General features: G+C 39.4%; 1 protein-coding gene across 2 annotated transcripts; it reads left to right on the forward strand.

Moving 5' to 3' along the window:
* Positions 1–639: 639 nt before the first annotated feature.
* nudt8 (nudix hydrolase 8) lies at positions 640–11,408 on the forward strand. Of its 2 annotated transcripts, none has more exons than XM_080429451.1 (6): positions 640–748; positions 3,479–3,982; positions 5,120–5,518; positions 8,563–8,695; positions 8,990–9,067; positions 10,855–11,408. In XM_080429451.1, exons 1-6 carry the CDS (start codon positions 681–683, stop codon positions 11,038–11,040), a joined length of 1,368 nt encoding a protein of 455 aa, XP_080285577.1. In that variant the 5' UTR covers positions 640–680; the 3' UTR covers positions 11,041–11,408. The 2 variants fall into 2 exon arrangements, with proteins under 2 accessions (XP_080285577.1, XP_080285578.1); XM_080429452.1 differs by lacking the exon at positions 640–748 and adding an exon at positions 1,216–1,289.
* The last annotated feature ends 1,051 nt before the right edge of the window (positions 11,409–12,459 follow it).

A 12,459-nucleotide genomic window follows, 5' to 3' on the forward strand; every position in this document is an offset into this window, starting at 1 on the left:
GACATCAATAAAAAACACTAATAAAAAACATCTAAAATAGGCATCTAGGCATTGTCAACCTACAATATGTATTGTATGTATCATAATGTATGTATTACAGATGAATTGAGTACAATCGCAATCTAATGTGAGATTGTAGATCTGCTATTTTCAAATGGCTGAAATGTATATAGGGCTGAAGTGGGTAATGTATGTTTTGTAATAATAATCAAAATCTACAAAGTAACTAGTAACTAAAGTTTTCAAATAATTGCAGTGGAGTAAGAGTATAATATTTGCCATTGACATGTAAAGAAGTAGAAGTAAAAGTACTGAAAATTGGAAATACTCCTTAAGTAAAAAATACCTCAAAATTGTACTTAAGTACAGTACTTGAGTAAATGTACCTAGTTACTTTACACCACTGTAAGTAGCCTAAATTAAATACCCTTAATTACTTTCCATGGTTTACTTGGGGGGCCAGTTAGACTGGTATGAATTAAGCTCTGTGTTTACTTCACAGACTGGGGGGCCACTAGCCTGGTAAACCCCCCTCCCTCCGGAAATCTCATTTGCATTTGATTTCAGGAAGGAGTAGGCTGTGAAACAAATGTGTGTCGCAAGCTTCTTCCATTTGACGGTGTCAGGTTAGGGGGCCACAGCTAGGGGCCAGTTTGACTGGTTCTGTCATAACTGAGGGCATGCAGGGGGTCAGTAGTATCAGTAGTATCAGTCAGTGGTGGAAGAAGTACTCAGATATTTTACTTAGGTAAAAGTAGTAATACCACAATGTATAAATACTCTGTACAAGTAAAGGGCCTGTGTTAAAAATGTTACTTAAGTAAAAGTACAAAAGTATTGGCATCAAAATATACTTGCCAAGTACCAAAAGTTAAAAGTACTAAAATGATCTACAACGCGAGCTTGTAGATCAGCTATTTTCAGATAGCCTAGGTATAAAATAGGGCTAAAGTGGTTAATGTATGTTTTATAACGTAATAATTTATATCTGCGAAGTAACTAGTAACTAAAGTTTTCAAATAATTGTAGTGGAGTAAAAGTACAATATTTGCCTCTGAGATGTAATGGAGTAGAAGTAAAGGTATTGGATATTGGAAATACTCCAGTAGAGTAAAAAATACCTCAAAATTGTACTTAACTACAGTACTTGAGTAAATGTACCATTGGATACAGTATGTATGAAGCAACACATGCTAATCAGCCATATTGACTGTAGTACAGTGTTAGCAGCAGTTAGCATTTAGCTCTAGTTAGCAGAGCTGGGGGCGTGTCTGTCCCTCTGGTTCAAGGTGAGTGTTTATATTCATCTACACTTATTAAACATAATTATATTATGTTCATTAGTCTGGAAATTAAAGGTTAAAATAAACGTTATAGACGTTTTCAGCAAAAGAGCGCATTTTCACTTTATAATATAAACACATTTGGCCGGCTTTCCTTTGACTAGGCTAACGTTAGCCGACTAGCTTAGCATTTGGCTGTTGTGAATTAGACTGGGATCAAGTTGCTGTGCAGGTTGCTGATCCGGTGTGGGTCTATGCCGGATACAGAAACGTTTCTTGCTCGTGTGTGTGCGTGTAAATGACCGGATACAGTAAGGCGGACTCTAGACCGGATCACACTGGTTGATTCTCAATAGAAACCAAGCTTCCCATGCTGCGGAAAGCCTGGCGAAGCGAGGCTAGTTATGAATGCTAAGTTAGACGGCTAACATGCTAGCTAGCCTTTAGCCATTCGGCTAACATGCTAACTAACTGTCCAGATAAAGTTAGTTAATAACGACCATACGACCATAACTAGTTTTTAACGAGTTAAACAGCGCAAATATAAAGCTGATATAATTATATAAGCAGGTAAATAAACACCATTTGTTTTATTTATAAATGACCTATTGACGCTAAACTGTTATGTAGTGCGAACCAGCGTTGCCAGACTGTGCGAGAGAAATAAGCAACTAGCTCTAGGAAAACAAGCCCAAAAAAGGTGACTATAATATAGTCTCAATATGTCTCATGAGAATTACATGGGCTATTTAAAAATAACAGATCTACATGCTCACAGATGCGACGCGTTGTGAGCTTATAGATCTGCTATTTTTAAAAACAACAAATACATATTAATTTTGGGGTCCATGACATGAATATATTTGAGAACCACTGGTTCAATTAATAATTACCCCCAAATAAGCAACTACACTTTAGAAACAAGCCCTAAAACCACAACCCACCAATATTTACCATCAACTTTACAGAAAAACAAGCCCAGTGTCGCTTATAATAAGCGGACATGGCAACTAACATGGTGATGCTATCAAGTTATAAGGCTAAGCTAATGCTAGCTAGCATTAGCCTGTCAGCTCTAATAGTTTAAATAGTGATTTAAAATAGTTATAGATTCATTGGACAGCCGACCGCGTGTTAATATGAGATCTATAACGTGTCGTTGTTGTTGGAATGAACTTATAAATGACGTTAAACGCCGAGGAGTTTAATGTTATTAGTTTGTAGTTTAAAAGTTAAATGTTTGGTGTTTTAAGGAGCTAAAAACAAGGCAGCCATGATGACGTCATCATAACGGGCCGGCTTCTGCAGTTTGACTCACCACGTGACTGCAGATTGAGGATGATGATCAGTCCTTATTTAATATAATATAATATACAGTGGTGGAAAAAATACATACTCAATTTAGTAAAGTATCAATACTGCAATGTAGAAATACTCTGTTACTGTTAGTAAAAGTCAGGTAAAAAAACATATACTTAAGTAAAAGTACAAAAGTATTGGCATCAAAATATACTTAAATTGCCAAAAGTAGAAAGTATCCATTATGCAGAATGTCCTGTTTCACAAGATGCATAAAATGTATAAAAATCTTTTGAAAATAGTAGATGCTCACAACACGTTGCATCGCGACATGTTGTGAGCTTGTGGATCTACTATTTTCCAATAGCTATACTTTAAATAGGACTGTAGTGGTTAATGTATGTTTTTTTTTGTAATAATAATCAAAATCTACAAAGTAACTAGTAACTAAAGATTTAAGTAAAAAATATTTGCCTCTGAAAGTATTGAAAATGTCAAGTACCCCAGTAAAGTAAATAAATTAATAAACCAATCTTTTATGTGCAGTGGTTGGTGGTCATTTAGGTGCTGGTAGGACACCTGCTGGTGGACAAGTAGTACTGCGTGCCCTGACGCTCAGGCTGCTCTTTGACCTCTCTGCTCTTTATATTAAGCCATTGATACCTGGAACGCTTCTGTGTCACTTTAGATGCCTTTGGCTATTCAAAAATAGCAGATATACAAGCTCATAGCGCGGCACCGAGTGCCGCGCTACGAGCTTGTAGATCTGCTATTTTTGAAAAATCGTGAAAAAATATATAATATTTTTTTCAAAAAACTGTTAGGATTTAGATTTTTTTAAAGAATCGCCTCAGGTTTTAATGGGTTAACTTGTGATTCCATTTCCTCTCGTTCAGGATGTTCAGGAATCCTCACGTCACGTTCTGCTCCGTCAGACCCCTGCTGCTTGGCGTGAGAGACCCCGGCCATGCCTTCCCCGCCCCCACCGCACAACACGCCTGTTGTAGATGCAACACCGGACCCCCCGGAGCCAAGGCGGTCTCCTTCTTTCACAAAGACAGAGGAAGAGCGAACGGGACAGAAGAATCTTTAATAGACACCAAAGACACTGTGTCCTATTCCGTTAACTTAGCCATGAATCAGTTAAAAGCAGACTTTTTTTTCTTGCCCCAGGATTGCCTGCGGTCTTCAAATCCAAAACTCTTTGGCGCGTCGTCGCGGCTGGCCTTTGACGCTTGGAGGTCAAAGGCCACGTTCAAACGTCTCGCACACAATCACAAAACGACCAGTAGCCACGGCTGTTCCAAAGCCCCAGAGGGTCTTCAGCCCTGTCAAAGACCACCGGACCCAAGCCATCACCATCATCCTTCAATCAGCCACGCTGCAGCCAAGTCTCAAAGGTACCCCTAACCCCGCTCTCCTTCAAAGTAACTTATCTCCAGTGGTGTAAAGTAACTAAGTACATTTACCCAAGTACTGTACTTAAAGTTGTACAATGCAGAATCACAAATAACGATTTTTAGCAACCTCTGCTGGTCACTACCGTCACTGCATACAATTTCCCTAGTCCTCGATTACCCAGAATTCCATTCGTTTTCACCGGAAGCGTTTCAAAAAGCGATCTTTTAATTGTTTTATACTATCTACGGATCGTTTCTCTTAGCCAGTGGAGCATTAGTTACCATGAGCTGTGCTTTCTTTTTCTGTTCTTTTTCGATCTTCCAATCCTACATTATCTTAAAATCAGCGTGAGGTTCCTTTTTGTTAATAGCGCGGTAGTTCCTGGCCAAACAGGAAACCGTTGCGGTAGTTCCTGAGGACGTCGGCCACGACGTCATGACGTTGGCCAGGAACGTCATTTTCCCGGGAAAGTCCCCCCCGTACACGTTCAATAGAAAATATATAAATAAAAGGCTTCCGGGGGTGAAATTCACGGAGTGGGTGTTGTGAAACTTTTGCCACTCGCAAAAGATATACAATTTAACTTTAGTTTTGTTGAAAACGTTACCTAGTATTACTTTAAGTAGATTTTTTTGATATTTTTACTTTATTTGAGTGTTTCCAATTTTCAGTACCTTTACTTCTACTCCACTACATCTCAAAGGCAAATAATTATTGTACTTTTACTCCACTACAATTATTTGAAAATTTTAGTTACTAGTTACTTAGATTTTGATTATTATTACAAAACATACATTGACCACTTCAGCCCTATTTACATTTCGGCCATTTGAAAATAGCCGATCTACAAGCTCACTATGCGTCGCGACTCGCGATATGATGCATTGTGAGCTTGTAGATCGGCTGTTTTCAAAAGATTATTATACATTTGAAAACTTGAAATGGAACATTCTGCATAATGAGTACTTTTACTTTTGGTACTTTAACTGCATGTTGATGCTAATACCTTTGTACTTTTTCCCAACATTTTTTTTTAATTCCGGACTTTTACATGTAACAGAGTATTTCTACATTGTGGTATTGATACTTTAACTTAAGTAAAACATTTGAGTACTTTTTCCACCACTGTTTCTTAGGCCTTTTAGCAGCACCTCGGAACAACACAGATCACGGTGGTCTTTGAACCACCTCGAGAGCAGTAGACCTCCTCCTCAGTGCTCCGTAGCCCAGGTCAGAGCTCTCCATCTGGCCACGTATGCTCCTCGTGAAGCAGACTCTCTGAAGGACTGCCTGTCTGTAGAGAACGAGGAGCGCTGTCGACAGACGCTGGGGCCCAACCAGAAGCTGTACGAGGCGGGGGACAAGGACAACAAGGACAACAACAAGGGCAGGAAGAACCAGAACCAGAAGAACCAGAACCAGGGCAGGTGGAAGGCCTCAGTCCTGGTGTCTCTGTGCTCCGTGGAGGACCAGCCGGCCTTCCTGTTCACGCTGCGCTCCAACTCGCTGAAGGGCCGACACAAGGGAGACGTCAGGTCAGTGAACCAGCAGTTCTTCTTTTTATTGATTGAATACTTGCTGAATAATATATACAGTGGTGGAAAAAGTACTCAAATTCTTTACTTAAGTAAAAGTACCAATACTGCAATATAAAAATACTCTGTTACAAGTAAAAATCCAAAATAAAAAATTTACTTGAGTAAAAGTACAAAAGTATTGGCATCAAAATGTACTTAAAGTACCAAAAGTAAAAGTACTAAATATTTGAAAATAGCCGATCTACAAGCTCACAACGCGTCGCGATGCGACGCGTTGTGAGCTTGTAGATCTGCTATTTTCAAATAGCCTATGTATAAAATAGGGTTAAAGTGGTTCATGTATGTTTCATTATATCATAGTTTATATCTGAAAAGTAACTAGTAACTAAAGTTTACAAATAATTGTAGTGGAGTAAAAGTACAATATTTGCCTCCGAGATGTAGTGGAGTAGAAGTAAAAGTATTGGAAATTGGAAATACTCAAGTAAAGTACAAATACCTCAAAATTGTACTTAAGTACAGTACTTGAGTAAATGTACTTAGTTACTTTACACCACTGAATATATATATATAATGTAAACGGCATTCAAAACAGCGCTGCTTGGATCCTGATGAGAGTGCGAAAATACGCCCATATAACAGTCACCCATCCTCCGTTCACTTCACTGGCTCCCCATCACCTTCAGGACTGAATACAAGATTGCCCTTCTCACACATCAGTGCGTCTTCTACGGCATACATGGGCAACTGGCAGCTGTTACAATTACAAACATGCAAACATGACCCGCTTTAATTACTTCAGTCTATATTAGTAGCTTAAAGGAGGAGTTCACCCAAAAAATGACTTATTTTCTATCAATTACACACCCCATGAAGCCTTGATTTCATGGATTTATTTTTGTTTTTGTGGCATTCCTAAGACAATAATTTGATGACCGTGTGTATTTCTGGTAGGAGACACAAATAATCTACTTTGTGTCTCCTACCGGATACATTAGCCGGTAGGAGACGGGAATCAAATTATTAGCTTAGGAATGCGACAAAAACAAAAAAGAATCCATGGATTCAAGGCTTCATAGGGTGTGCAACTGATAGAAAATAAGTCATTTTTTGGGTGAACTCCTCCTTTAATGACTAGTATTACAATTCTATTGTCTTTTTAAGTCCAATGTATTTGTATTTAAGTTCATAAAGTTGACATAAGTATAACTAAATGCATTTGAAATTAAACAAAAATGTTACTTTTCAGGATTTCAATAAAAAAATAGCAGATCTAAAAAATGTTATCTGCTATAAAATAGCAGATCTACAAGCTCAAAACGCGACGCGTTTTGAGCTTGTAGATCTGCTATTTTTGCTACTTTTGTGTGACATAGAATGGTCGAAGTACGGCCTTCATTTACGAAAAAAGTTTAAATACAGTGATAAGAGGTTTCTGTACAGTATATGCAATGTGGCCCTCTGGAGTGAGTGTGGAAATATAGTGGCCCCCTCCATCATCAAAGTTGCCCACCTCTGTTCTACAGCGATACCCAGTGGTGGAAAGTAACTAAGTACATTTACTTAAGTACTGTACTTAAGTATAATTTTGAGGTATTTGTACTTTACTTGAGTATTTCCAATTTCCAATACTTTTACTTCTACTCCACTACATCTCAGAGGCAAATATTGTACTTTTACTCCACTACAATTATTTGAAAACTTTAGTTACTAGTTACTTTTCAGATATAAACTATGATATAATGAAACATACATTAACCACTTTAACCCTATTTTATACATAGGCTATTTGAAAATAGCAGATCTACAAGCTCACAACGCGTCGCAGCGCGACGCGTTGTGAGCTTGTAGATCGGCTATTTTCAAATATTTAGTACTTTTACTTTTGGTACTTTAAGTACATTTTGATGCCAATACTTTTGTACTTTTACTCAAGTAATTTTTTAATTCCGGACTTTTACTTGTAACAGAGTATTTTTATATTGCAGTATTGGTACTTTTACTTAAGTAAAGAATTTGAGTACTTTTTCCACCACTGCTTCCGCTCCTCCAACACTAACCGTCTCCTTGTCCCCAACACCAACCTCCGCACTTATTATTATTATTATTATTATTATTATTATTATTATTATTATTATTATTATTATTATTATTATGTGGTACAGTCTGACATTAAAGGAGAGATCCGGCCATTTTAAGTGTTATCTTTGACGTGTCGCTAATCACTCACCAACATCACAAGCAACCAGCGTCATCTCGTTCTGCACGAACGGTAGCTCGTGCGCGACATTCAGTGCATGTTTGAGTATCATGAGACTCCACGATGAGCAGTAGTAGAGAAAAAACAAACTTTGCATCGGTTATAATAGACGATTTTCACTCTTGCACACGTATCCCATTATGCCGCTGTAAGGGGTCTGCAGAATGGACAACAGGGGCAGATCTGGAATAACTCAACGGCCCTTTCGATGTTGGTGAGTGATTAGCGACACATCAAAGATAACACACGATTAAAATGGCCGGATCTCTCCTTTAAGGCTAAAAGGATAACACAAAAAAGTCCTGGGGACTTGTTGTTTTCCATTGTGGTCCTATGTATTCATTTCATCAACATAGCATACACAATAGGGCATTCACCGAATAGTCGAATATTCGAATATCAAACCGACTATTCGACTATCAAACCACTATTCGATTATTCGAAAAAAAGAAAAAAAAAACGTTTTTTTAAATGTTTTATGTTTTATTTTTTTGTGGCTTTTCTACACGCAGCGGTGAGCTCTGGTGTGACGTCAACTCGCATTCCTTGAGTCAAGTCATCAATGCCATTAAAAAAAAAAAAAAAAAAAAAAAACGTTTTTTTTAAATGTTTATTATTTAATTTTTTATAATCAAATCGATTAATCGAATATTAGAATACTTATAGGTCGAATAATTCGAATACTAAAAATCACTATTCGTGAATGCCCTAATACACACAATAGTGCACAAATACGGTATTTAACTGCGATCTCATATGTGATTTGTCCCTGTATGTGCAGCTTTGCAGGTGGTAAGAGTGACCAGGCAGATAAAGACGTGGTGGAGACGGCACTCAGAGAGGCCCAGGAGGAGCTGGGCATCACCGTGGACAAACAGCAGGTCTGGGGCGTCCTCAAGCCACTACGAGATATGGTGAGACACCAGGTTCATCCAAATAATGCAATTAATAGATGAGAATTCTTTTTAACTGTAAACTGTAAAAAATGTAAAGTATATCGTCACTGTCGGGCAGAAACCTTGTATCTCCTTATTTCAACGTTTTTGAGAACCAATGCTTTATTATACTGTGCATTTTAAAGGTGAAAATAATATTGCACTGTATTCGATTCTAAATTACAGTACTTCAATGTCGCGATTTTAATTACTGTTTTGTTAATTGTTCAGCCCTATTATTCTATAGATGTAATGATGTGTCTTTTGTTTCAGTCTGGGATGATGATTGCTCCTGTGCTTGCTAACCTCGGACCACTAGAGGCGCTGTCCTTCAAACCAAACCCCCAAGAGGTACTAACACTTCTGTTCTTATCACTGGATGACTGGACAAAATGCTATACATTCAGCAGAAATCTATTCATATGCACACATACATTTCTAGTTTTGTGTCAAAAATGTAAACGCAGATTAATTATGACATGGCTCTGCAGCAGTCTAGAAGAGGGGTGTGTGTCGTTGTGTGTCTGGTTTCCGAAGTTAATCTTGCTAACCGTTGTGGGCTGTGGGACAAAAAACCTGCCTACCAATGACATCATCCATGGAGATTCCAAGCTAATAGAAATTACAGCCTTTCTATTCCTGGAAGGTTCGCATGCTGACATAGATGCCACTGTTCTTGCTTTAATAAAAAGTTTGAAATGTTCAAACCTGCCTACCGATGATGTCACTGGTAGGCAGGTTCCAGAACTGTCCACAGCCCTCCTCTGAGACACAGAGTGAAGAGACAGAAATGATGCCATCTTATAATTAGTAAGGACCAATTATATGAAGATAGGGATGAAAATGGGTGAAATTGTCTTTTTTTAATTGTCAACCTAACTGCTATAACACATACTTTCTGTCTAGTCCTGAAACATGACTGTCATATCATGACGGACCATCAACCTGGTTTTGGCACTTTCTCCATTCCAGATTTCAAAGATAAAGTGCTGACCCCACGGGCCACGAATGTTTCAATTTGAATCGGGCGGGTCTAAGTACCCGTATCTTCCGTATTGTTCAGTAAAAAGTATTTTAATGCGATCGGTGGCCATTTTCTTTGAATTTTCTCCATGACTCCTACGTGACCCTAGCGGTTGGGAGGTGTATATAGACGCATTTCCAGACAACGTCACACTGATAAGAACCAGTATGCGCGTGCAGGTCGGGGCCAAAAGAACCCGACCTCATTAGATGCAATGTAAAAGTGGTCGCAGCCTCACGTGTAAAAATGCATCCCATCAAACTTTCAGATGCTGTTTTCCTCCCAGTGTGGAAGAAGAAGGTTTAGGATGGATGTTTACAGTGATCTCTGCCTCTTGAAATATACACCTTGGTTTATGTTGTGTCAACTTGTGTGTAAACAATTATAGCGATTCTCAAAGCAGTTGTCCCCCAAACCCCACCTCCAGTCGCAGAGGGAGCGCTCTATGATCACAGCACCAGAGCCTGCTTGATCACGCTTCTGTATCCCCCCCTCAAACCTAATTTATACTCCGCCGTGCGAAGGTGTTGTGTGCATAGAACGGCAGAGAATAGCAGACCTCCAAGCTCACAACGGTCGCATCCGCGACGCGTTGTGAGCTTGTATGTCAGCTGTTCTCTACGCGCAATACCGTTGCGGGGTGAAGTATATATGTCTCGCCAGGAGCGTCACACCAGCCAACACACAGAGAAGGTTGAATGAACTGAAACCAGTGCTCCCCAGAGTGCTCCCCAAAACAACAGGTTTGGGGATCTGTTGGGAATAGATTACATGAAACAGACACCTGCGCGTGCAGTCTCAATGTTGGTAAACAAGAAATCCGTCTATTGCAATCTGATACATTATAACTCTATGATAAAATGGCCATCAATCGGATTCAAATGCTTTTTATTGAACAATACGGAAACATACGGGTACTTAGACCCACCCGATTCAAATAGTAAAATCCATGGCCATGGGTTATATTTGAAATCTGAACGTTTATGTAGATGTACGGGCTGTAAATGGAGAAAGTGCCAAAACCAGGTTGAAGTTCCGCCATGACGCTCGTGACAGACGAGCGTCATGTGAACCATGGCTAACTTTCTGTCCTGTGTGTGTGTGTGTTCTCCAGGTGGAGGAGATCTTCACGTTGTCCCTGTCCCACGTGTGTGACCCCCGCAACTGCGGCTACACACACTTCCGCGTCGGCGACAAGTACTCCCACACACTCCCCGTGTTCCGCCACGGCAAGCACCGCGTCTGGGGCCTGACGGCCGTGGCCCTAGACCACACCCTCAAAATCATACTCCCGCCCTAGACCACACCCGTGAGATCATAGGCCACACCCTAGACCAGTGGTTCTCATTCTTTTCAGGACCCCCTTGAATGGGGACCCCCCAAAATAATCCTATTTGAACTGGGGACCCCCCAAAATAATCCTATTTGAACTGGGGACCCCCTTCCGAAATAATAATGTTTGAACTGGGGACCCCCCAAAATAATCATATTTAAACTGGGGACCCCCCAAAATAATCATATTTAAACTGGGGACCCCCCAAAATAATCATATTTAAACTGGGGACCCCCCACCCTGACAAGCACTTGGAATTGAGGCGTTACATTTAGTTCGACTCGGTTCCACAGATAAATATATTGTGAAGATAGCCGATCTACAAGCTCACACAACGCCTCGCATTGCGAGGCGTTGTGTGAGCTTGTAGATCGTCTATTTTCACATTGCCTCTTGTAGTTTTTGACAATTTGGCCAATGTTTGACCAGTTTTTATAAATTAGTATAGTTTGATGCAGTAATGGTCTTTTTTCATTTATTTTCTTTTTAGGTATTAAAAAGGTCCTTATATTGTCTCTTCATATTGCCTTATATTGAGAAGGTCCTTATATTGCCCCCCCCCCCCCCCCCCCCAAGCATGTGGGGACCCCGACCCGCAGGTTGAGAGACCACTGCCATAGACCACACCCCCAAAGTCATTATACCGCCATAGCAAACCCACACCGGAGCACTTCACCCATTTTCAACCTATCTTCATATAATTGGTCCTCACTCATTATACAATGGTTTCTACTCAAATGAGGTGCTCCTGTATGGTGAATGAATTATTTGATTTTGACATAAGAAGTCAGGATCTCGTCGCAAATCAGCTCTGTTTGATTGTGGTCGAATGTTTTGTTTATTTTATACTTTGGCTATTCAAAAACATCAGATATACAAGCTCATAGCGGGGCACTGAACATTTTTAACTCAAATCTTTGCTTCATGGGGGTCCCTGGAACAACATATTTTGAGATGGGGGTAGCCTGCCGTATACATATTATTTTGGGGGTCCTTGACTGATTATTAGGTTTAAAAAAACCAAACTGTTAGGATTTAGAAGATATTCGTAGAATCCTCCAGAAGCAAAGATTTGAGTAAAACATTTTCGCTTTAAAATATATATATTCAAAGATTTGCACACATTTTCATGATCTTTCTAAAAAATAGTAGATCTACAAGCTCATAGTGCGGCTTGTTTATCTGCTATTTTTGAATAGCCAAAGTATCAAATAATTGTTGAAGTCATTGCAAATCAGCTGTTTGATTGTGGTTGAATGTTTTGTTTACCTACCTCATGGGGAAAAGACACTTAAAGTAATACTAGGTAACTTAAAAAAAAAAAACTAAAGTTAAATTGTATATCTTTTGTGAGTGGCAAATGTTTCACAACACCCACTCCATGAA

Source organism: Gymnoscopelus braueri (genome assembly GCF_963280865.1).
Source record: "Gymnoscopelus braueri genome assembly, chromosome: 5".
Classification (NCBI taxonomy): Eukaryota; Metazoa; Chordata; class Actinopteri; order Myctophiformes; family Myctophidae; genus Gymnoscopelus; species Gymnoscopelus braueri.